At 41.2% G+C, this 22,689-nt stretch overlaps 1 protein-coding gene across 2 annotated transcripts in view; it reads right to left on the bottom strand.

Annotated features, from left to right (window-relative positions):
• Positions 1-22,689, bottom strand: part of CYBB (cytochrome b-245 beta chain) — a 110,564-nt gene that overhangs the window by 5,470 nt on the left and 82,405 nt on the right. For both annotated transcript variants that reach the window (XM_082378190.1, XM_082378191.1), the window contains exons 4-12: positions 22,562-22,672; positions 15,815-15,899; positions 14,994-15,139; positions 12,757-12,947; positions 9,148-9,277; positions 6,914-7,006; positions 4,188-4,441; positions 3,180-3,342; positions 1,381-1,527 (exon numbers count right to left, since the gene is read on the bottom strand). In XM_082378190.1, coding sequence (XP_082234316.1) covers positions 1,381-1,527; positions 3,180-3,342; positions 4,188-4,441; positions 6,914-7,006; positions 9,148-9,277; positions 12,757-12,947; positions 14,994-15,139; positions 15,815-15,899; positions 22,562-22,672 — 1,320 coding nt within the window. The remainder of the gene's footprint in view (positions 1-1,380; positions 1,528-3,179; positions 3,343-4,187; positions 4,442-6,913; positions 7,007-9,147; positions 9,278-12,756; positions 12,948-14,993; positions 15,140-15,814; positions 15,900-22,561; positions 22,673-22,689) is intronic.

Here is a 22,689-nt window from a genome sequence, read left to right as displayed (position 1 = left end):
GCAGCAATTTTCATGGTCATGTGTCCCTGGACCTACGTTTGCAACAAGCCTTTCCTAAGACTTGGAGAACCTATGATAAGCGATATGCCAAAACCTAAATGAGAAGAAGTCAGTTTTCACAGGGACCAGGCGCATGTGAAAAATGCCTTGGGTGAGGAGTCAATGTGTGGGGATGGCCATCTGAGGCAGTGGCCAGGAGTAGGCAGAGACCCTTGCCTTACCTCCTCACTCAGGGGGACAGTTATGCTGCTTCCAGGCCAAGTCATGAATGTCTCCTTATTTAGAAAGACGTTACCCCCTAGGAATCATTAACTTGTTTCTGAGTTTCTCAGTCTCATCACTTTGGACATTTGGGGCCAGATAATTCTTTGTTGTGGGGGGCTGTCTTGTGAATTGTGATTATCTTATCAATAATTGTAATTAACTGTAATCGTCTTCTCAATCGAAAATTCACATTTCCATTGCTAAATGTCTCAGGAGGGAGAAAGTATATATACATATACATATATACATATACACATACTACACACACATATATACATATACACATACACACACACCCCTCATATATACATATATATATATATATATATATATATATATATATATCACCTTCATTAGATATATATTGATTTATTTACAAATGATCATCATGAGCTACTAGGAGTAGTAAGAGTACAGGTTCTGGAGCATTTATTACTTGGATGCCCTTGGACAAATGACCTAACTGGTTCTGGGCCTTGGCTTCCCCATCTGTAAAATCTGGCAAAGAATAATAGCTACTTCATAAGGTTGTTTTGAGGATTTAATTAGACAATCTATGTAAACACTAAGAACAATACTTGGCACAAGCATATGCTTAATAACTATTGCCAGTTATTATGACTCCTTATTAAATGTATTATGTATAGTATAAAACATGCATAGACATAAATTAAAGGAATATATACACATATATATGCATGTGTATACATATATATGTATATGCATGTGTATATATAAATACAGACACAGAGAGAGAGAGAGAGAGAGAACGAGAGAGAGCTGATCTTTTCTCTATTTTCTTCCCATAACCCCGTAGATCATCTTGTCCATCTGGTTCGATACCCCTGGTGGAGACATGGCTCTAACAAGGTCAAAGTCATGGCTTTGATTCCCTTGTAGGCTCCCTAGCTTTGACCCATCCCACAGATACCAACTTTGAATCTAATATCAACCGTCTGAACAAATGGGGATACTGAGTCAGAGTGAATGTGCTGGATCACCCGAACCCATCGACTGTTCTTAAAAACAGTACACAAGACATTCCAGTAACCAAGGGGAAGTCGGTAAGCCCTGGGCACCGTGGGAGGGACCTGAGATTGGGGATCTTGTCCTCACCTGAGACTCATCCCAGCCAGTGAGGTAGATGTTGTAGCTGAGGAAGCCGGCGTTGTCCTTCTCCTGCATCTGGATCTCCAGCAGCTGCAGCAGGTCTGCAAACCACTCAAAGGCATGTGTGTCCCGGCACAGCCAGTAGAAGTAGATCTGAGAGGGGGACAGACCGTGAAGCAGATTATGTTTCTTTTTTTATTTTTATCTTTTTTTGAAGGATAGTTGATGTATAATATCATATGTTACAAGTATATAATAGAGTGATTCATAATTTTAAAGGTTATACTCCATTTATAGTTATCATAAAATATTGGCTATATTCCCCATGTTGTACATTATATCCTCGTAGCTTATTTATTTTACACATGGTCGTCTGTACCTCTTAATCCCCTACCCCTGTCTTGCCCCTCCCACCTTCCCTCTCCCCACTGGTGACCACCAGTTCTTTCTCTATATCTGTGAGTCAAGTAGATTATATTTAAATAGGGACCTATCAGCATTGAAATATGGATTTCTACCCTCCCCACCTCTACTTTTCCCTGCTGCTCAGAATGCCTGCAAAAATGGGTTTTCAGAAAGCTCTAGATATTTGACAAACTAGCTCACATGAACCTGCTCTGGCCTTCACACGGCAGGGCAGTAAATAAATAGCTTGTTCTCAGAAATCCGTAGCTTAAGAGGAAAACATTAGCCCACCACTTTCCCCCTGGGTCTGCTCTTGCCCTCCTAGGATCCCCGGCTTCCTTTGACCCTCCTCTCAGAAAGACCAATAGGATCTAGACGAGCCATGGCTGCCACCACGCTACTTCCCTACCCGCTACTGCCAGACTTCCCTGAGTTCGTAGAGGAAAAAGTAGTTCTACCCACACCTCCTCCACGTCGAAAAGAGGGGAAGGGGAGAATGAAAAGTCAAGGTCAGCTCAACGTGCCTATTAGAGGTTATCTCTACAGCTATTAGAATGACTCAAGCTTTATTAAAGGTGTCCTTTATTGGGCAATGAAACCAAACTTACATGTAACCAAAAAATCCCCCAGGACTTTATTCTGAGGAGACAGCCATAAGAAAGTAAAAAAGCAAAAGTGTCACGAAAGGACACATCTCCTGCCCTCCCCCTACAAATAAATGTGCTGGGGGCTGGAAATGGAATCCATGTCAATATCTAACATAAGATGATAGAAAAATTATTCTATCCTCTCAATGGAACATGAAAGAATCATCGAAAATGATTATTAGCAAGCTTGTGACAACACTGAAAAATATTATATGCTTTAAAAAGAGCAGGACATGAAATTGTACATACTCAATATATACAGCTTTCTAAAAATATGTAAACATGTTGGAAGAGAACTTACAAAAAGGATAACTACTGGACTGGGGTTGTGAATACTTTCTATTCCCAACTCTCTTCTGAATTTCCAGTAATGCTATACAAATACAGTATATTTGTACTTTCAATAATAGGCCTGCTCATACAGAACCACATTTATTTATTTGTTTGTTTGTTTATTTTTTTGGCTGTGCCACGCATGGCTTGCGGGATCTTAGTTCCCCGACCAGGGATCAAACCAGCACCCTTGGCAGTGAAAGCGCCGAGTCCTAACCACTGGACCGCCAGGGAATTCCCAGAAGCACCTTTGACTTATCAAATAGCCCTTTTGTGCAAAGCCTGCCTCTCTGAAACTACCTAGAACTTGTCTTCACTTCCCCCAGTCTCTGCCAGCCTCTGCCCTGAAGGCTCTTTGGGGCTTCACTTGGCAGACTGTGATGAACGCTCCAAGCCCTCTTAAAAAAGAAAAGAACCTACCTTTTTGAGCCTCAGATTGGGGGCTTTATTGCAATATTTGTACCAGATCGACTTGAGAATGGATGCAAAGGGCGTGACCCCAATCCCTGCCCCCACCAACATCACCACCTCGTAACTGAACACATCTTCACTGGCAGTGCCGAAGGGCCCGTCAACAGCTATCCTGGAGGGAAGCATGGGGGAGATAGTTACACGGATACCTTGCTCTTCAGAGGAGGATGGGGCACACATCACCACTGCAGGTGTGCAACATGTCACTTCAAACTGGGACAATGTATTGATGTGACACTTTGTTCTGTGAGATAGCTTTCAAGTAACCAACTCAGTGTGAACATCGGGGTTGAAGTAAGAAGAGGAATTTTTAGCTAACTGAAAACATTTGGTAACTCTCAGGGGTATTTTTTTCATGTCCCCACCCCCGTTCACCCACTACACATGCGTGCGTGCACACACACACACACACACACACAAAGACTCTCTGTGTCTCTTGCCAGGTGAGCCCACACTTGAAATTCCTGCTTACACTGCACATTAAAGTGAGAATTTTCCATGTCATAATATCTTATAAATTTAATATCTCTACTTTATGTTGGTCTATTCATTGAGTTATTTGACAAACTTTTCTTCAGCATCTACTAAGTGCCTGACACCATGTTAGGCGTGTGGGAAGAAGGAGGCCAAGTGAGTAACGTCTGGCATTTACCCTCAAATAACGTACACCAATGAAATTTTAAGTATAGCTTTGATTGCAAGTTAATATACCTTGGCCTTGACCCTTACAAATTTATAGGCACTGGGGAATATCCATGATTAGTATTTGATTCAAACATTTTATATTTCATATAAGATTTATACATATATGCATAAACACAGCACACGTATAAAATGGGGAACACCGAGATAGCTCCCTATATTTGTAGAATCTGTATGTTTTGTCAGACTCAGGAGCTAGTAGAGTGACATTTTTCCTGAACTCATGCACCTTTGTAATAGGCACTTGGTACTCACTTCGGTAGTTTCCAGGCATCTTGAAACTCCTGCTTATCACAGCCACAAGCTTTGAAAAGTCCCTCCGTCCAGTCCCCCACGATGCGGATATGGATGCTAAAGAAGTCTTCCTCGGGGGCAGAGGTCAGGGTGAAAGGGTGCCACTCCAGCCTGGACACCACAGGGCACTTGACGAAAATGTATTGGCCCACCTCCATCTTGAATCCCTTTTTCTTCATCTGTAGCTCGATGGTTTTGAAAGGGTGAGTGACCACCTATGGAACAAAATGTGTCTCTGGAAATGAACCTTTCCCCCAGTACTTGCCTTTTCAGTATCCATATGGATAAAAGGCTGAGCTACGATGCCCCACCCAGGTCCCTTCTTCAGGGCCAACAGAGCAGTTCTTCCAGCAAACCTGCCTCTCACTGGCAACTGCCCTCGGCTGTAGCCCATGGCCAACAATGAGCTGATGCAGGGATCCAAAGGCCTGGCCCTTGTCCTCACTTTGGGACAACTCCCAGGGGCCATCGCAGCTGCAGCACTTCCTGTAGGATCAGCTGAGGCTGCAGTTGCAACCACTTCGGGCCAGCAATTTCCTTCCCCCAGTCCTGCCTTTCTTTTCTTTTACAGGTTCATCTCCGGAGAACATGCCCCGATAAGCCTTCTACATGCAGTTCTCTGTCTCAGAGTCTTTGCCAGGGACTCCAACCTAAGACACCAGCTTAATGTGATTTTTTTTTTCTCGAAGAAGACAAGGCAGTTGCTAGAAACAGAAAGAAGAGGTGGTTTCCTGCTCAGCCTTCCTATCTCCCCAAGGGATGATCAAGAGCCTTAGCAGCCGGACAGAAGCAGAAGGAGACCCCATTGGCTAGTAATACAGCAACATCGCCCAAACCAAGCCTAAGGTGCTGGTCTGTCTTTGTCCCAAGTCCCACCTTGAACCTGCCTGATTCCATGCATTGTTTATACATTTCTCCCTACCTGGGGAATACACCATCCATCTCTCCCAAAGCCAGGCCCCACCCACCTGTTGCCATCCTCCTTCTCCATGTCCCTGAATGTTCATAACAGCTTTGTTTACAACAGCAAAAAAAAATTGGAAGCAGTCCAAATGTCCATCAACTGGTAAGTTGGTAAATAATTTAACAAAATGATTTCATTGTAATATAGAAAGTAATATGTTTCTTTGATGATTCCTGAGATCCTAGAGGGACTTTATATGTGCAACTGAAAACAAACCAAGGGACATCAAAGGAAAGAAAAATCAATAGAAACAAAATAGCAGCTTCCTAATGTTGACTGATATAGACGAGCTTTTCTTTTCACCGATGAGGAGGAGTAGGACCACAGGAAATCCTTTTAAGAAAAATTGCCAAGCATTTCCAAAACTTGTGAGTCAAATATAACTTATATGACAAGGCTGTAACCAACTTCCCTTCATCACTGAAATAAGGAGGTGTAGAGCTTCTTTTTGAAACAGAACATAAAAATTGATGAAAATGACTTTGAAAATTATGTGGCTCGCGTTGCAATTTTGTGTGGTGAGAATGAGTTCTACCATATTGCAATTTTGCTACCACAGGGAACATCGGGATAGAAGGGAATAAAATGCACTAGTGGACAGCGTTGTCACCAGAATACTTTTGGATAGTACCTTGTTTCTTATGTGTGTTTACATGAGAAGAAAATGAGTACCTATTTTCTTCACAGGCAAACAAGTCTGCCTTAGAAATAGGCTTAGGGGAAATACTTGTCTGGTTAGTTCGTTCTAGTCTAGTAAGGGAAATTTTGTGGTGGCTCTTTTTGCTGATCTCTGGGCTTTTTCTCATAGTGCAATATAAATATCATAAAAGGAGAACTGTTGTGGCTTCCTATATTTCAAGGTTTCCAATGCCTGCAGGACTAACTTTACTATGACCTTCCACAGAGGCCAAGAAAGAAGAGCTAGGGTGGTGGAGTGGAAGATTTTGTGTGTTTTGCGAAAGCAACCCATGGTAAGCTTTTAGTAAATACTTTCTGAACTGAACTTAATTAAATTTTATTTGATAAAAATAGTCCTGTCTGATGTTTCCTGAAACTATAATAAGGCGATTCCATTTCTATTTATTTAGTTGGATATTTATTTATTTAGTGATAAGAAGCAGCATAGACGTGTGGGGCAAAACCACTATATACTTGAAGTTAGCGGACTCAATTCTAAATGCAGTTTAGTTATTAGCTCGCTTGAGACTTTGAGTACATTAACTCTGATACTCTGTGACTGCATACAAAGCACAGAGAAGGAGGTAAAGAGGACCTGGGAAACTGTCTCCATCTCAACCACACCTGCCCTTGGTTCCCTGGTTCTTTTGGCATCTGAATATTTTAAGGCTCAGTGCATGACCTTTTGAACTCACCTCTTTTGCTTCTTTACTCTTAACTAATCACATCATCTCTCTATGCTCCTCCCCTCTACACACACACACACACACACACACACACACACACACACACAGATTCATTTACACAAAACATTTGGATTCACTTTTCAACAGAAAATGTTAACTTCTAGTTTCCCCAATTAAAAGGCCCAATCATGTGATTATCAAGCTAGGTACACTGAAACAAACTGTAGGTCATCTCTCTGCCCTAAGTTTAATCAAAAGAAACAGAGTAAAAGTGAGATCTGACAATGATATAGAGAACTTGGATAGACTTGTCCATGATACAGTTAGATAGTATTAGTAATTCCTAACCCAGCCAATACCTTGGTGATGACCACCTTCTGCTGAGATCGCCAAAACCGTACCAACCTCTCACAGAGATATAGGAACATGGGACCCACTATCCATTTCCAAGTCTGTAATCAGAGCAAACAATGAAAAAAGGATGTGTTAAGGGGCGGTAGTTGATAAAAGATTCATGGGGACAAAACATTTTAGAAGTCAAGTTCACCTATTTTGGTTTGTTTAAATATTCCATAATAGATTAGTAAATTTCTTCTATAAAGGAATGCATGAAAATATCTAAAGTTAAAATAAATTTTTGAGCCAGTAAAAATGAACATTCTCCTTGGCCACATTGGGGAACTATATCTACAGTATGAAACTTTCCCAAGAGGAACTGCCCACAAGAATGGGATTTCCTCCTATTGTCGCAATAGGAGTTGCAATAACCCTACAGCAGAGTAAGGCTGGTTTCAGAATTAACATTTCTCTAAAGGATAGCATTTCAACAACATCATATTTTTAATGCAACGTTGCAATTACTTTCTCTTGGTCACACAGGCAAAGCTTCATTCTTTGCAAGAGGAGAAATTCCACGCTAGAATTTAGCTCTTCCTCCAATATCCTGGCAAGTTCTAGGAGCTATGCAATGCACTTTCTCTAGGGTTCTCTCTTGTCAGAATCTGCAGTGTTTCAGAACACTGGAATTACCCTGTGGCATTACTGGCTATACAAAAACATTTAGGCCAAACAGATCCATCCTGGGATTCAGTCAGTTAGGTTCCTAGATGAATATCTGAAGTAGCAAAGAATTTTAGAAGTCAATATCATCTAAAATACAACATTCCAGAAGGGATTCCAAGAGGGAAAAAAAAATCCCAGAGTGCTTCCCATAGTCTCTCCTATGATCTTTCTATGAAACTTTTTAAGAAAGTTATTGTTGGAAGTTGAGAGCACCCAAATGTCCCTATCTCCAGCCTAAGTTGAAGAATATCTGCCCGCAAGTCATAAATGCTCTCCTACTGGCCTTCATTTTCATGGGGCAGTTTTTTCAAACGGTCTAGCATCATCCGTCTATGTCCTGGCGGCCACCTGGGGCCCCATTGAATGGAGCCAGATCTTGGACATCGCTTCTAATCTCCCCAGAAACCCAGGAGCTCCTGTGAGGTAGGTGCCTGTGAAGGTAGCAGCACTCTGACTTCAGCTGTCTTCAAGGAAATGTGCCTTCCCCAGCTCATAAGAGGACCTGCAATAGAGTTCCCTTTTAATCCTTTCTCTTGATGTCTGCATGTAGTGGGGGTAGTTCACTGATGTGTCTGCTTGCTTTCATTAATGAGCAAGGATGCTGAAAGATGTTGAGTCCCCAGACAGCATGCAGTTTCTAGAGGAAGAGTACTCCTATATTATGAGAGTCAGAAAAAAGGAAGGAGAAAATGGGATGGGAAATTTGCCTTTATATTATACTGTGTTTAAGGACAAAATAATCATCCTGTTCAGAAGCCCTGTACAAAAGTTGAGTTTTGCTTAGTTTTATACCAATGGCCAGCATAATAACCAGTAAAGTATATTGCTTGCCAATGGGGGAAAAGGTATGAAGATCACAGGGTCCACTGCTCACTCTATGGAATGGAGATATTGAGATTAAACAAAACGGAGTTCTTCAGAGCTCCCAACAAAAGGTAAATATTTCAGCATCTTTCCCCTTGGTCATCCTTGCCACACTCCTGCTCTACCATGAAGGGCCATTGGCATGAACCTGGCTCTGCAGCCTCCTTTATGCCTCATAGACGGGACCTCCTGATACCTAATGGCAGCCCTATGTGCCACCTCACAAATTTCCTTCCCAGCTCTGAAAGCTGTATAGAAAGTCTTACTTCCTGGAATCTGAAGAGGCTCCTGACTCCTTATAAATCATAATCTGAGTTTTCCAACTCAGCTCAGGATGGAATCCCTCTGAAAATCATTAACTGGTATTATTGTGGCCGTCACAACCAGAAGAGAAGAGGTAGAACTTCTTGAACCCAAAAGCACTTTAAAAAACAATACTTTTCCAAGTTTTATATCAGGATGTTCGTAACAGACTAATGTAAAGCTTACTTTTCAAGAACTAATTCTAGACAATAAGCAGAGCAGAAAAACACTGGATACTTATAACATCCTAGCAGTTCCATGACATTCATAACGGACAACTCTATGACATTTGTATCTCTTTCTTAGACACAGTTTGAAGATTGTTGGTAATGAAACTATAATAGCTACAATGAATTGTACATACCATAGGAGGGTTCCCAGAGAACGTTGGGATTGGGCATTTATCTATTTTTCCCCACTGTGAGATGTTTTGATAACATTCTCTTGGCTTGTGTTGCAACAAACTCTCTGCGGTCTGCCCACGTACAATTCGCCTGAGGAGGAAATGTAAGTCCAGACCATTTAGAAACAAGAGATTAAATTCTTAGTTTTCTGAGATTCTGGACATATTTTTATTAGTATTCTCATATGGGTCCTATACTTTTCACTCAAAAGTAATACTTCTTGTCCCCTCCAAATAGATTAGAGGAAGGGAAAGAAAATGCATGATCTTTAGCAATAGAAAAAAAAATATGGGGACTTCCCTGGCGATCCAGTGGTTAAGATTCCACGCTTCCACTGCAGGGGGTGCGGGTTCGATCCCTGGTCGGGGAACTGAGATCCCACATCCCACATGCCGTGCAACGTGGCCAAAAAAAAAAAGAAAAAGAAAAAAAATATGTACAGTGGCACAAAGGATATTTATATGTAATATTATAGAGGGTAAGTTTTGGATCATCAATACATGTTTTCTGAAAGGCAACATTTGTGCTTCTGTTTCAAGTATTATTCTCGTTTATAAACAAACAAATAAAAAGAGAAAAACAGCAAATCTAACAGAGCAACCGCTGGCCCATACAGTACCATTGTGCAAATTAGAACAAGATGCCCCCTCTTTGAGGACAGTCCTAGAGGCAAGAGCTTGGCCAGCAGAGCATGGGCTAATTTCTTTCCCCTTGGCCAGGCACCCTTATGTAGTTGACAACCCATACAACCGTATACAGTAGCCCTGAGGCTTAGTACAAATCCTTTATTTGTTATTTCAAAATTGTCTAAATTCAACCAAAACGTTGAAATCCACTTAAGACGACTTAATTTTGTAGAGATTATGCCATTCTCACAGACATCAACGCTGATGGTGTGTCCCTTGAAGTGCTCGGAGCCCATTCACTTCAATTCAATTAATATTAATTGAGCAACTACTAAAACATAAGACAATCCAGGTTGAGTGGGAACAGAGGGAGGGAGGCACAAAGTTGAGTAAGTCATGTCCCTGACCTCAAGGAACATAAATGACTAGGTCTTCAGAATATATAATAAGAAGAGACACAGAAGGCCCTTTGTAAAAGTTTGTTTGGGGGACCTAAAATTTATTATGCCAGTTGGTATATTCAGAGGATGTTTTAGTTCAAGGTCACTAACCATCGCTTTCTATCCCTAGGTCTTGGGGAAGAGAATTACCATGTATTGAGCATCTATCATGTGCCAAGCCTGGGAAAGGCACGTACACAAATTATTTCAGGTAATTCTGATAACAGGCCTGAAACGTTAAGTATTAGTACTCTCAGTTTACATATGAGGACACTGAGGCTTAGAGAGACCAGATAATTAGAAGCAGAATGATTTGGTGAAAGCAATTCTGGACCCAAGCCAGACAGCCTTGGTTTCACATCCCGCGTCCACCCCTTGCTAATTTGGTGGCCTTGGGCAAGTTATTTAACTTCTTTTGAGCCTCAGTTTCTTCAGCTATAAGATAGGTATCAGTTCCTCATTAAAAGTTCATTTTAGTAATCAATTGGCATGATGCATATAAAACGCCAGACACAAAGTCAGCGTCCAACAAATGATAACTATTAAAGTTCTTAATGCTCAAGTTCACTTGGGGAGAAAGTGATAGAAAAAAAATCTGATTTTCTCCTTCTCTTCTCAATGCCAGGACCGGAAGTCAGAAAACCTGGCTTTTAATCCCAGTTCAGCGGCTACCTAGCCAGGAGACCGAGCAATCAGCCAACCAGCATAAGTAGCAGATTCTCCTCAGATGGAGAACGGGGTACGTATATCTCCTCTGCCTGCTCCAGAGGAAAATACATATCTATGAAACTATACAAACGTAAAGTGGTGGAATTACTAAGCTAGAGAGGGGAAGAAATTCAGTTGTTTTTTTTTTTTTTTTTCTCTAGGATTTTCTGAAACAGCTGGATGATGACCGAGTCCCATTTAAAGATACTCAAATGCTTTTAGGAGAGTTAAGAGAGTCTTTGTCTACACAGATTTTTCAGTGCTTAGAAAGAGATGACCAGGGGTCAGGGTCAGCAAGTTGATCAAGAATGCACTTGAGGACAGGGAACTATATTCAGTATCCTGTAATAAACCATAATGGAAAAGAACATGAAAAAGAATGGATATGTATAACTGAGTCACTTTGCTGTACACCTGAAACTAACATAACATTGTACATCAACTATACTTCAATAAAATAAATTTTAAAAAAAGAATGCACATGAGGGGTTGCCACAGGCTGCTTCTCTCCACCCTTCCCCTTTTCAGGTCTCAGCCACTTCTAGGCTGACTTGACTCAGACCAGAGTCATTGAGCCTTGACACCTACTTCCTCCACCCTTAGTTATCTGGAGCCCCATACCCACTGGGGAACTTCCCAGGCCTGCTTTTGCGTGCAGGTGGCAGAATCAGCTAGTGTGAAAGAGTGGAAAAAGGAAGCCTGGTATGAAAGAAGGGTCCCAATAAGGCAAACTCTCCCAACCACACGTCCAGGCACCGTGTGTCTCTATGAGAGCATTCATCATGGCCTGCCTTAGCCCATCTGGTCTCCAACCCCAGCTATGCCACGGATAAACTGGTAGTGGCTTGGCTGCACACTTCACCTTTTTTAGTCTGTTTCCTTGTCTACAATTTCCCCTGGAAATGGGGATAGTAAGGGCATATCTACCTTTTGGAGATTAAAAGAAACATTTCATGTCTGTAACAAATGCTCAATAGAAGCTAGCTTTTCCCTTTATTATGTTAGGATGCTGGAAGGCAATAACCATGTATTTCTCCTTCTAGTATTCCCCGCAGGGCCTGAGATAGGTCCTCATACACAGTAGGCAATCAGTGAATGATTGGCTTGAATCAAAACTCATTGAACGGGGACTTCCCTGGTGGCTCAGTGGATAAGAGTCTGCCTGCCAATGCAGGGGACACGGGTTCAAGCCCTGGTCCGGGAAGATCCCACATGCCGTGGAGCAACTAAGCCTGTGCTCCGCAACAAGAGAAGCCACCGACTGCAATAAGAAGCCTGCACACTGCAAGGAAGAGTAGCTCCCGCTCGCCACAACTAGAGAAAGCCCACGTGCAGCAATGAAGACCCAACGCAGCCAAAAATAAATAAAATTAAACAAACAAAAAAACTCATTGAACGACAGCAAACCCTTTCACCTGATTAATCATTAACCTCTCTGGTTTGGGAGTTTGTCTAATTTTCTAGGGATTAAGCCACAGGAAACATCGTTGGAGACATCCAAGGCCCTGCCAGCACTCTCAGCGTGCTTTCTATATGCTTGCAAAGATATTCAAAACTTTGGTGTATTTTTCAAGCTTGCTATAAATAACCGCACTATGAATAGTTACGAGTCGGGTACCAGAAACTAAAGTGGTGCTGAGTGGTTTCTGTCAGAGTGACTTCTGTTTTCCCCTCATACTCCCTCAGCAGACAGGCTGACCACACAAAGACAGGGAGGTCACGGTGCCTCTAACAGAGCACCACATCTGGAAACTGATGGACATAAAATACTTGGCCTTGGAGTTTAAATACTCACTCAGCTCCATGGATGGCGAGACCAATGAAGAAGATCACAAAGAGATGGTGTGTGTACCAAAACAGTTCAAAGTAAGACCTCCTGATGGTTTTGGTGGAGGAGGTGATAATCAATATGAGGCAGAGTGTGATGACAACTCCAGTGATGCCTGCCAGCCGGGTCACAGCCACGTACAGGCCTCCTTCAGGATTCTGTAACACACACACACACACACATTATTTGTAGGCTCTCAAACGCAGGGCTACCTATTCATAAAGTGTCCAGTGAATAAGGCAATAGGCATTTTCATCCCCCCTTTAGATTATCCTAACCATCCCCCCAACAGAGTGGTATAGAATTGGAATAGATATTTCCAAATTTAAAAAGTCTCACATGGTTGAGGTATCATAGGAAATGTCAACTGATACACAGAAATAGTTCTAAGGGAGTATCAAATAAAGGATCAACTATATGTCCTAAAAGGGTCTGAAGCTCTTTCTCCCTTTGATTTGAAAAGTGTCATAGTGCTTAGTTTGTAAATGTGTTCTGTGCATGCCTAACATCTTAGGCTGGGTTCCTCCAAAGCAGATCCTGAGATGAGGATTCATGCGTGAGGGATTTAGAAAGAATGTGCTCCGGAAGAAGCTGGTAAGGGAATGGTTAATAGGATAGGAAAGAGGAATGAGTCAGGTAAGAGGGTGATCTCGGGCCAAATCTTCAGCCTGATGCTGCAGGTGAACTGGGGAGGGTAAATTACACCTTAGAGTTTATCCTGACTCAAGGCAAGGAAGCTGGGTTTTCATGGCCTGCACCCATCAGTTATTGGTTAAGAGCTGCTCAGCGAGATAGCTATCCAGGCCCTTTCAGATATGGGCAAAGGGACTTTGGGCAAAGGGACTCCAGTAGCCCCAGGGCAGTCCTTTGAGGAACAAAAGCAAATACAGGAAATTGAAAGTGAAAGCACACAGAAGGGTAGGGGAGCACAGACGTAGTAAAAGTGATCTGAAGAAATCTGGGCACAGCACTGCAGAGTCAGCTCACTTGATATGTTCACACTGCCACCCTTATGTATCATTGTACAATGAACAAGTAAAAGAAAAATTATCCAAGACATTATAGAAAAAGAATTTCTATTTTATTTGATGTGGTTTAATTCTGTCCCTAAATAGACCAGGCAAAATTTTTTATATCAGCCTGAGGGTAATTATTTCTACAAAATCATGGAACTTTTCTTGTAATCTATTCTAAACAGACAAGGAAACATGTTTGGAATTTGGTGTATAGTGAGTGATGTGATTCGGCTATCCTCCCAAACCACTGGGCACATGAAGATGACTTAGAGCTTCTCCCTCTGAGTGTAGAAAGCCTCAGCAACTGCTGGAAGGGAAAAAGTCCTTGCCTGAGGATTCCCCAAATGGCTGCCCCTGGAGCAATTAGCAGAAATAGGCCACCTCTCAGATGTTGTAGGCAAGAAAGAGGAAAAGCATTGCTGCCAGATGTCAGCTGGTGCCTGACCTGGTATTAACACCTCAGCCAGAGGGTTCCCTATTTCACATAAACAATTTCATAGAACACCAACATCAGACAAGGTCATTCTGTCACTGTGATGGACTGACATAAAAACGAGACCACTCTGAAATCTTATCTGAGCCAAGACAAAAACATGGGTGACTGCTGCTTCTTGACCTATTACAGATTTAACCCCATTCTTCTGCCTCCGAGGAAAAAATTATTAAGATACCCAACGCTGGAACTGTCCCCAATTCCTGACCATACCTGATCCAGAGCAAATGCTTGCTTCCTGAAACCCCTCCTGAATCATCTAACACAAGTCCCACAGCAAGCCTTTCTCAACACCCTCCTGAGATGCCCCAGACTTCCTCATAGTGTGAGGTCTCTTTGCTGCAGTAAGTAATAAACCCAACTTTGTTTGACTAGACTATGTTCCTGGCTTTCTTTGACTGTTGGGCATTGCCATGGATAAGCCTGTGTTACTCCAGGCTCCACGTATACACCTTCTTACAGGTGACTTTAAGAAACTGGAGAACATCTAGTGACCCTCTACATATGGGATCAGGAGTGTGGGAGACATGTTCTCTGTGGCCACATTCTTAGAACCTACAGAATTGTCCCTCTGATAGTTAGTCAACTTTTGTCATTGTCATTGTTCTGACCAAGTAGAATTCTTCACTCACTGAAATCTAATCCTCAGTTTTAATGGTCTAGAGAACATCTGAATCAGGAAATAAGAGGCTTACCTTAATTCTTTGTCGAGCAAAATTGAGGTAAGTTTCACCAGGCTTATCTCCAATGTCAGAGAGTGCTATTGAATAAGGGTCAGAATTGTTGACTCGGGCATTGACGCACCACTCCACATTAAACAGATGTGCAATAGTGTGAATCGCTGAAGAGGGCAGAGAAGAGAAACAAAGAGGGTGAAGTGTGTGTACAATTTTATTTGTAGCTGGGTTTCTGGCTGCAGCCCCTGACTCTACGATAAGTTAGTGGAGATTTGATAAGGATCCCTTCTTACACCAATACCACCACCTTAATAATTATAATAATAACACAAAATACACATAAACACATGAATACTATCATATATACATATGTATATATATATACATATATATAAACAATAATAAAAAGAAAGTGTTTAGCTGATAAGGGCTATCTTAAGAAATTCTCAACTTATGGGCTATGGCCCTTGTAGGGTTATTGCAAGAAATCCATGAATCTACATGTTCAACCAAGTATTTGAAAGATGAGTGAATAAAAGCTCTCATATGTGGACTAACAAACAATTTTGATGTTAAAAAGCATGTAAAAGGGTGAATACACTGGGATTTTATCAGAAGAGCCTAAGGGAAAAAAGTTTTAAGACCTGAAGGAATAAATCCTAGTGTTGGGATGGCAGAAAGAGTGGTGAATATTTTTTCACAGAACTCGTTCAAAAAATACATGTCCAATCACCACCTAATCTACCTGCAAAGGCTGATCCCTTATTTTAAAAATATCTTAGAGGGAACACTCTGGTTCCAAGTTTTCTTTGCAATCTCAAATATCTTAATGAACATACCAGTGTGAAGTGCAATCATCCATGCCACCATTTTATGAAAGGTGAGGTTCCTGTCCAGTTGTCTTCGAATCCTTGTTGAGCAGCACTTTGGATTAAAGGGAAAAGAATGAAATCGTAATTGTTAACAAGAAAGTTTTCTCTGTGCCAGGCATTAGACACATATCATCTCATTTAATTCTTATGACCACCCTAAAAACTACATCATTCTACCCATTTGACAGATGAGAACACTGAGGCTCAGATAGATGTTGTCATCTTCCCAAGGTCAAACAGCCAATAAGTGGCATGGCTGGCTTAACCAATGTTTTAGGTTCTCGTACTATTAACATAAAAAGCCTCTCATGGAATCCATTGCTTAATTGTATAAAATATGAATTTGGACAGAAAACATCTAACTACATAGTTTCTAGCTCAGATTAATGTATTCAATAACGAGGGCACATAGAAATTTTAAAAGGACAGGGCTGCCCTCAAAGACCTGAAGGTCCATGGGGACACAGACAAGTGAACAGTTCTAGAACAAGTGAATAGTTTTAGAATAGCACCCTTCCAGGACATAGACACTATGAGAGGAGAGAAAAAGTGTCCACCTGCATATGTTGATAGAGACAACATAACAAGGGAGATCATTAACAAAATAATCATAGCAAAAATAATAATAGTACTTACAAAGAACTTGTGCAAGGAGCTGCTTTAAGTGCTTTTTTAATTGTTTTTTAAATTTTTGACCGCACCGTGCAGCACACGGGATCTTAGTTCCCTGACCAGGGATCGGACCTGCGCCCCTGCAGTGGAAGAGCAGGGTCTTAACCACTGGACCACCAGGGAAGTCCCTAGGAGCTGCTTTAAGTGTTTTACATGCATCGACTCATTTCATTCCGACATTAATCCTATGTGGGAGGTACCATTATTATCACCACATGACAGATGAGGAAACAAAGGCATAGAGGAGTTACCTTCCCTTAGGTTGCATAGTTAATAAGTGACAGAGCTGGGGTCTAAACCCAGGCTCTCTGATGCCAGAGATATCAACATATCTATACATGCCAAACGATTTTCTTTTCTACTTCCAGACTAATTGTTTTGAAACTTTTGGGGGGAAAGATACTTGCTCCTGCATGCTGAATTTGAAGAAAAGGAGTGTGGTTTTGTCATGGTCTCTACACTGTCTCCATTGTTCTACCCTTATCATCATCAAAATGGATCATCAAAAATATGAAACAGTAGATTTCAATGCCTCTTATCAGCTTGAGCAACAAACTGTTAGAGAAAAGTTAACCACGTGCCAGATAAATGGAGAGATGTGCTTGGTAAATACAAGGTCCATTCAGTAATAGTCTGATCTTAATAGGTGGTTTAAAAAAATGCTATTTAGTATGAAATACATACATTTTATTAGAAGAAAAAACGGAGACTCTTAGTCACTAATGAGTTAATAGAACTAACTAAGGTCCTACCAGGGCACCAATCCCTCATTTTTCCAAGCCACCCTCTATAGTGTGGTCAGGAATGGCAAACGCATCCAAAGAGAAGCCATAAGCCATGATTATACGGGACTTCCAGATATAATTTCCTCATCATTTCCTGACAAAGGGGCAAGATGGCTGGTTGGTGGCGTAGAAAGGGAGGGCTTTGCTGCCTGTGATTGCCCAGGGCTTTTTTCTCCCTCCCTACCATGCAGAAACCATTTTTATGCTTTTGAGTCACCTGTGAATTACCGCCAGCCACCTACTAATGACCCAAGCTGCCATCATGCACAACAGCTTCCTCACCAAACAACTGCTCTTCTTTTTGCCATTGACTTCTAGAGGGAAGTTCCTCTGTTACTCTCAACTAGAGCCTCGCTCAATCTCAATAAGCTAACATTCAAGTGCAAGGGAGATGACTGAGTTATCTCAGCAGCTTGCTATGCTCGATTCAAACTGTGAGAGCAAAAAAACTCAAAACATTGAGAAATGGAACAAAGAAGTGCATATTTAATGGGGCATAACATTAGCTTCTGTAACATGAGTGTTACGGAAACTTTAAAGTTCTATTTTATGTACACCTGGTTTCACCACAAGTGCCATGAATGAATCTGAATTAGATATTTATATGCAGTTTGAGAGAAATTGCAAAAGCCAGCCTTGAATCTACAGAACTCAGACAAAGAAACTGACAGTAATGTTGAAACCTGGTGAAAGTAGAATATGCGACAAATATGAAGGACACCACTGGATTTGTACAGCCCTGTCTATAATTTTGAAATTACATGTTTATCTTCTATCTCGTCCATAAAACTCTAAGCTCCCTGAGCTCATGGCTCATCCACGTCTTACTCTCTACTCACTCTATGTCCGCTGTGCTTAGCATATAGTTGGCACTCAACAAATATTTGTTAACTGACAACTCATTAGTTGACAGGCTTAGTCCATTAACACACTTTTAGAATATCATTCATTTTCATTCTTACACTTGCATTATCTCACCTGCTTTTTAGCTAAAAACAACAACAAAAATTAAAACAACAACTATGAGACAGGAAGTCCAAGAGCCTTGCCCTGGACCACATGGTCAGATATAGAGCTACATCGAGGGCATCTGACTTTCAGGCTATATAAGGTTATAGAAAAGAGCTCACTCTCCTGCCTTCCTGTTTCTTTCTGATCTTCAGACTAGAACTTCCATCCAAGTTGAGGTTATTAAGGCTTCTCTGGGGACTTCTGTATGCTGAGTCCCACCATTCCCCATTTCCCTCCACAGAGCGGGCTCAGGGTCTTTACCCTTATTTTTCCTGGGGTGGGCCAACCCTGCGGTTTTCTTTCTCCAGCTAACCAGAAGGATTATAAAGCCAAGTCTAAAGGATTAAGACCACTAGAAACTGAAGTTCTGTGACTGTTAAGTTTGCATAAAGGCCTACTAATAAATCCTTGAAGTCACAACATCCTTGTCACTTCTAGCCTAGGTTATTCAGCCTGCCCAAATATTCATATATACATGATGGACTTTCTAAGACCATAGGACCACCACAAGAGAGTTTTGAGTTTAGGTGGCATGTAGGAAAGTGAACAGGCTCTGGAGGCACAAGCACCTGGGTTGGAATCCCAACACTCTCAATGAATTTCATCCCCACCTCACTGGCCTGACATGCAGATTTCACGAGGTGAGGTCTAGGAAGACTCAATAAGTGGCAGGTGTTATAATTTCCAACATTAGTCACAGCATGTGTACTCATTTTAATCCCAATCAGAATAGAAGGTTCTTTGCCCAGTTCACATTTCAGATTGGGAAATCTGGAGGAGGGACACACCCCATCTGTAAAAGAATCTTACTTGCTGCTAATTTTTAAAAATATTTTCTTTGACATACAGGTCTCTCTGGTTAGAGAGTTGAGTTTCTCTGCAATTTGAAGAGCAGCCTCATTTCACCCCTGTCTTTAGAGACCCTCATGAGGATCTTCCCTGCTTTTAGGCCACAGGAAGCCTAAAAGTGGCCATTACAACATGTGCCACTCATGGGATATGGCCGCGCAACGGCATCGCAATTTGGGCCTGTGGGGTAACAAGGATTTCTTAACAGGCTGTCCTGGCGAAAACACCGCCTGTTTCTCAGAGTTTACTTCCTCTAAATAGAAAGTATTTGAACAGGGGGTGGGGGGAGAATAAAAAAGCTACAGTCTCCGAACTTCATTTAGCAAATGTTCATTGGGCACCTGCAATATACCAGATGTTGTACTTTACAGGTGGCTCATCAATAAAACTTTTCAATTACCATATGATCCAGCAATCCCACTCCTGGGCATATATCCGGACAAAACTATAATTCAAAAAGATACATGCACCCCTATGTTCATAGCAGCACTATTCACAGTAGCCAAGACATGGAAACAACCTAAATGTCCATCAACAGATGAATGGATAAAGATGTGGTACATATATACAATGGAATACTACTCAGCCATAAAAAGAATGAAGTAATGCCATTTGCAGCAACATGGATGGACCTAGAGATTATCATACTAAGTGAAGTAAGTCAGAAATAGAAAGACAAATACCATATGATATAACTTATATGTGGAATCTGAAATATGACACAGCTGAACCTGTCTACGAAGCACAGACAGACTCACAGAGAGAACAGACTTGTGGCTGCCAAGGGGGAGGGGTGTCGGGGAGGGATGAACTGGGAGTTTGGGGTTAGTAGATGCAAACTATTACATATAGAATGGATGAACAACAAGGTCCTACTGTATAGCACAGGGAACTATATTCAATGTCCTGTGATAAATTGTAATGGAAAAGAACATAAAAAAGAATGTATATATATATGAATAACTGAGTCACTTTGGTGTACAGCATAAATTAACACAACATTGTAAATCAACTATACTTCAATTAAAAAAAGAGAAAACTTTTCAATCAAATGGAGTTCTACCTCTGTGGTTTCTTAGGTTAAAAAGATGATTTTGGAAATCCTTGTAATCAATGCCTACTGTTAGTTGGAGCCTGCTAACCCTATATTAGTAAATCAAGTATTGTATAGTTCTCAAAGAAAAAGAATCTCCTTAGGATCAATGTGAATTTAGTAAGACTAGGGAAAACGAGGCAGAGCTCAAGGCAAGTTTTGTTATTGGCAGTTTAGATCACTTTCCTTCACCCACTTAGTCTTCGATTACCAATTAAGTATTAACATCTCAGCTATACATTTAAGGTCCTAGTTTACCAGCAAAGCTCCAGCCTGACCTCAGACACCTGCCCTTTAAAATCCCTACACTCCCATCAAAGTAGATTGCTTGCTTCTCTCCACTATAAATGACGTCTACTTAATAGGTAATTTTTTTAAAAAGCTAGTTAATATAAAAAGAACATCTTATTAAAAGGAAAAAGAGGGGCTACTAGTCACTAATGAGCAGTGGAATGGGTCCCACCAGGGTATCAGTCCCTAACTTTGGAAGAGCTGCCCTCTATGGTGTGGTCAGGAATGGCAAACACATCCAAAGAGAAACCACAAGTCATGATCACACAGGACTCTCAAGGATATGATTTCCTCACCATTTCCTGTGCTTTTGGCCGTACCGTTTTCTCCATGTAGAAAGTCTTTCTCTCTCCTTTATATCTCATACAGGCTTATTTTATCCTTATATGCCCATATCTGATGCCACCTTCTCTAAGAAGCCTTTTTTCATCCCCTGCGCCACCTGATATAATTTCCCCCTCCTTTGATGGATCCCCTGTAGCTCCTTATTTGTAACATTTTGTGGGACCCATCATATTTTGCTTTGTATCGTATTAATTTGAGTACATGTGCAGATTCCAAGTTCCTCTTTTCTCATCTTTGTATAACAATATCAATAAGAAATTCGTATACCATTTTATAGATTACAAAAGCTCTTCCTACATAATCTTTTTTTCTTCTAGCATAGTATATTAGGGGCTCTCTGGATTGTTGAAGTGAGGGTGAAAGAGCCCGGGCATTTAGAAAGCTCTGAACTCCTCAATTCCATGGACATAACACCTGTCACATTCATTACATAGTGACTCATAGCTCATTGATCCCATCTTCTTTGGATATTATCCACAAAAGAGATTTTCTCTGACTTAAAAATTTTGAAAAACATGGCACTGTGAGATTAATTCCCAAATTTCACATCAGTCTCATAAATCTCTGTTTATATACATATACATATATGTCATATGATGTATATCTGTCTGTGTGTGTACATGCACATGTACTTTATTGCTACTGTTGAGGTATATGTTGATTGGTTGTTGTTTTCTTTTTGTTTGTTTGTTTGTTTTTAATGTCTGTTCCAGGTTAAATGGCTATCGCAGGGAGCTCCACCAACAAATAATATAAAAATAAACTAGAGAATCAATCATTGCTTGGCTCGTGAATATTGTACAGAGGTTGGAATCCTCACAAAACCTAGGTTTGCTTTTCCTATTGATACAGCCACTATGGAGAACAGTATGGAGGTTCCTCAAAAAACTAAAAATAGAACTACCATACGACCCAGCAATCCCACCACTGGGCATACACCCTGAGAAAACCATAACTCAAAACGAGTCATGTACCACAATGTTCATTGCAGCTCTATTTACAATAGCCAGGACATGGAAGCAACCTAAGTGTCCATCGACAGATGAATGGATAAAGAAGATATGTCACATATATACAATGGAATATTACTCAGCCATAAAAAGGAATGAAACTGAGTTATTTGTAGTGAGGTGGTTGGACCTAGAGACTGTCATTCAGAGTGAAGTAAGTCAGAAAGAGAAAAACAAATACTGTATGCTAACACATATATATGGAATCTAAAAAAAAAAAAAAAGAAAATGGTCGGAAGAACCTAGGGGCAAGACGGGAATAAACATGCAGACCTACTAGAGAATGGACTTGAGGATATGGGGAGGGGGAAAGGTAAGCTGTGACAAAGTGAGAGAGTGGCATGGACATATATACACTACCAAACGTAAAATAGATAGCTAGTGGGAAGCAGCCGCATAGCACAGGGAGATCAGCTCGGTGCTTTGTGACCACCTAGAGGGGTGGGATAGGGAGGGTGGGAGGGAGACGCAAGAGGGAGGAGATATGGGGATATATGTATATGTATAACTGATTCACTTTGTTATAAAGCAGAAACTAACACACCATTGTAAAGCAATTATACTCCAATAAAGATGTTAAAAAATAAAAAAGGGGGCATTGAGCTTGATGGCCTTCGAAATTCTGAGGAACTCAAACTTTGTAAATGTTGGTTCTTACCGCACTGGAACCCCTGAGGGAAGACAGCAGATTTCGACATACTGGCAGCAGAATCAGCATGCAGTTGAAATTCAGGCAGGCTGCAGGGGCCCTGGCCAGTGCCAGCGCTGACTGGAAAAGGCAGGATA

The sequence above is a fragment of the Balaenoptera borealis genome (genome assembly GCF_965194805.1).
Source record: "Balaenoptera borealis genome assembly, chromosome: X".
Taxonomy (NCBI): domain Eukaryota; kingdom Metazoa; phylum Chordata; class Mammalia; order Artiodactyla; family Balaenopteridae; genus Balaenoptera; species Balaenoptera borealis.
The sequence above is the reverse complement of the archived record's forward strand: the minus strand, read 5'-3'. Positions and strand labels throughout refer to the sequence as shown.